Source organism: Colobus angolensis, unplaced genomic scaffold, assembly GCF_000951035.1.
Source record: "Colobus angolensis palliatus isolate OR3802 unplaced genomic scaffold, Cang.pa_1.0 Scaffold474, whole genome shotgun sequence".
Classification (NCBI taxonomy): domain Eukaryota; kingdom Metazoa; phylum Chordata; class Mammalia; order Primates; family Cercopithecidae; genus Colobus; species Colobus angolensis.
Window position 1 is genome coordinate 547,938 of NW_012118199.1, and position 3,801 is coordinate 551,738.

General features: G+C 44.8%; 1 protein-coding gene across 1 annotated transcript in view; it reads right to left on the reverse strand.

Annotated features, from left to right (window-relative positions):
• LOC105523786 (myocardin-like) overlaps positions 1-2,976 on the reverse strand; it is an 11,590-nt gene extending 8,614 nt beyond the window's left edge. The window contains 3 exon segments of the mRNA XM_011958773.1: positions 136-276; positions 1,597-2,526; positions 2,878-2,976. Coding sequence (XP_011814163.1) covers positions 136-276; positions 1,597-2,526; positions 2,878-2,976 — 1,170 coding nt within the window.
• Between the last annotated feature and the right edge of the window lie 825 nt (positions 2,977-3,801).

Below are 3,801 nucleotides of genomic sequence, written 5' to 3' on the forward strand. Positions count from 1 at the left end.
ACAGAGTCTCGCTCTGTCGCCCGGGCTGGAGTGCAGTGGTGCGATCTCGGCTCACTGCAACCTCTGCCTCCCGGGTTACAGAAGAGAGAAGAGGCAAAGTGAATCCCATGTTGAAGCCTTTTTTCCTGTGCCTACCTTTTGCTGTACACATGGGCTTTTGGGACAAGAGTTGCCCCCAGCGCCGTGACTGCTGTCTGCTTGGGCTCCAGAGAAGGGTGGGTGGAGGCTGGAAGAATGGGGAGAGAAGCTTGGATGGCCATCGTGAGCTCCTGAGTTCTGTAAAGGAAGAAGTGACAAATTACATGGCCAGCAGCAGCATACTTGAATTAGTGAGTCTCCTAAGCCACCTCCTATGACCACTCCCATTCTAGTCCAGCCACCGGCCCTCTTTCTGATCCTTGAACAGTCACTACAAGCTCTAACCTCAGGGCCTCTGTATGTGCTATTTCTCCTTTGCCTTCAATGCCTTCACCCCAAATATCCACAATTTTTTTTTTTTTTTAGTGCTTTCAAGGTTTTGCTAAATGTCCCTGACCCCTCTAATTGAAGTTGCAAATTTCCAGCTGGGCGTGGTGGCTCATGCCTGTAATCCCAGCACTTTGGGAGGCCAAGGCAGGCAGATCACGAGGTCAGGAGTTTGAGACCAGCCTGACCAATATGGTGAAACTCTGTCTCTACTAAAAATACAAAAATTAGCCAGGCGTGGGGGCATGCGCCTGTAATCCCAGCTACACGAGAAGCTGAGGCATAAGAATCGCTTGAACCCGGGAGGCAGAGGTTGCAGTGAGCCAAGATTATGCCACTGCACTCTAGCCTGAGTGATAGAGTGAGACTCCATCTCAAGAAAAAAGTAGCAAACTTCCAAATTACACACACACACACCATTTTGTTTTTTCTCCATAAGAGGTATCTTCTTCTAATATAGTACATAATTTACTATGAAATTGTTTCATTTGCTTTTAAACTGTCTCTGTTCCTATGAGAATAGAAATTTTTGTTTGAGTAGCTCAGCACTAATTCCCAGAGATGAGAACAGGGCCTGGCACATAGTAGGGGCTCAGTAAATGTTTGCACTATGCAGACCATTACATGAAGAGTAAGATCTGATGATTTCCCCTTTAAACCTTTGAGGTATTCGTTTGGCCTATGATAAGGTTCGATACCAAGGAATCCTGGGAATCCTGAGAGCAGTGGTCAGCAAACTGCAGCCCACAAGCCAAGTCTTGCTCACTGACCTTTTTTTAAAATAAAGTTTTATTGGGACTTAGCCATGTGCATTTGCTTACATGATGTCTGTGGCTGCTTTTGTGATACAAAGGCAAAATTAAGTTGGGATGACACAGACAGTGTGACCTGCAAAGCAGAAAATATTTACCATCTGGCCCTTTACAGAGCAAGTTTACCAACCCCTGCCTTAGAGGATGAGTGACTTTTGTCTACCATGGAGATTCAAGGATTGTAGTGTCTGGGAGATGCTGCTATGCTTTTGGTAAACCCTTCACATTGAAAGTTCTGACATTAGCTCTTTAGCAGTTGAAAATTTGTAACCCACTTCCAGAAAGAGGTGTGCACCAGGCATGGTCAAGGTGCTCTTACCTGTGCAGTGCACACCTGGCTGCTGATGGGCGAGGAGACCCTGTGCCCTTCTCCCTGGGGTCCGGAGGGTGAGGGCAGAAAGTGATGGTTGTTGGGTGATGGGGGCAAACTGGTGTGCTGTGGGTTTTTCACAACCCCAAGTGGTGAATGCTGAGGAGAACACTGGGGGCTGAGAAATGTGGAAGAAAGTACATTGGTTTGATCTGAGGACTCCACACAATAAGCATTTCCAAGAGGCTGGAGTTAAGCCGCTTCACAAGCCGGCGGTTGACACTCTGAGCTGCTGCTTTGTCTTTTCACAGGTACTTGGGATGCAAAAGGGCAGCTGGAGACAGCCTCTTCCTACTTGATGGAGGCAGCCAGGAAAGGCAGCGGCTTCCTCTCTGAACAGTTATTCGTTTTCTGCTTCTGAAGCTGCATCCTCAGCTCCTCCACCTGCCTCTGCTCTTGCTGGAGTTTCCAGGTGAGTTCATTGATCACCTTCTGCTTCTCCACTAGCATCTTGTCCTTCTCGGAGTCCAGCCCATCCAGCTCAGAAGGAACAGAGCCCCCATTCAGGCTGCTCATGAGACTTTCCTCCATGCACACGTGGACTGGGGACGGGTGCAGGCCGAAGGAGGGGGAGGCATCATTGAAGGTGTCTGGCAGGGACCCGGCGACCGACAGGTCAGAGGAGGCTGGGGAGATCGGGGGGCTGGAGCTGGTGCTGCCAAAGTGGTAGAAACCATTGGAGAGGGCACTGGTGGAAGAAGTCTGGTAGTTGGGCAGAGTGTTGGGTGTGACAGGAAAAGTGACAGTAGCTATATCCCCAAAGTTCGGCCCTGGGTTGCCAGAGCAGTCCTGGAAGGGTCGAAGCCGGTCCATGAGGGCCGTTTTCGTGCCTGACACAGGCAGGCCCCGAATTCGAAGCTGTTGTCTTAATTCAGAGACCTAAAGAAATCAGAATGTGGTTAGTGTGCTGTTTAACGACAATATTTTTTAAAGTGTATTCTTTATAAAATTAGCTTTAAAACATCAAAAATGGAATTCTACAATACCCACTCTTTTTTATACTTCTTTCCAATTTCCTCTCCTACCCCTGATATAAACCAGTTTTGCACAATTTTAACAATTACTTTTAACTTTATCATATATGATGTTTTCATGGCCTTAGAGTCATAGAAATGTAGAGCTTGAATGAATGGTAGAAGTCATCTAATCTACTGCCTGTCATCCCTCATGGCGATCCGTGTCCCCGTTTTCTAGATGAGAAAACATATCTGCCTGGGTTTAGACACGCACCCTCCAACAATAGTCTTGAAGTACAGCGAAGTCAGCAGCTTTTCTGGCTTCCTTGGTGAGGGCTCTTCCTACCACGTTCTCTTCCTCAAACCTGAGCATGCACCAGAACCACTGGAGAGTGTGTTACAAAGCAGACTGCAGGACCCCACTGTGGGGTTTCTGGCTCAGTTGATATGTATTTCTAACAAGTCCCCAGGTGGTGCCCAGACCTGACTTTGAGAACCACGGCTCCTTATGAACATTTACATCCTAATTTTAAAGACCAGCTGGGTAATAGTCATCTACTGAGAGAGTAGGCGGTGATAAGGCCATCAATTCAAATCCTGGCCCTGCCTGTTACTAACTCAGTGATCAATCACTCCGTGCCTCAGTTTCCCTTCTGGGAAATGGAGGGAATAACACTTTATGCATTTTTGTGAGGGTTAAAATGGCTTAAAATGCATAAAACACTTGAAATAGTGCCTGGCAAATAGTTGTGCAATATAAAATTTTACTAATATTATTATGTTAATTCACATGTAATTATCTTATCCCTGTATTTTTTATAATATTCTTAAACTGGAAAGTCTTAATATCTACAAATATGAGAACTGGTTAGGTAAATGATGGTGTATGCAAATGATGGGACACTACAGATCCAGTAAAGCTGATGCTATAAATATTTGCTGACATTGGATGACTAATTGCTTGTGGTATAGTAATAAGTGAACAAAGTTTGAATTGATTGTATTTTTCTAAAAATTATATAAACAACGTATGGATATATATACACACATATATATTTAAAGCTATGTTTGCATATGAAATTATCCAGATAAAAATATGCTAAAATGTTAAGAATGGTTCTCCTTATCTGTATGCTCCAAACATTTCACATAAATTATTACTTTTGTAATTAAAACAGGAAACATATTAAATACCTAA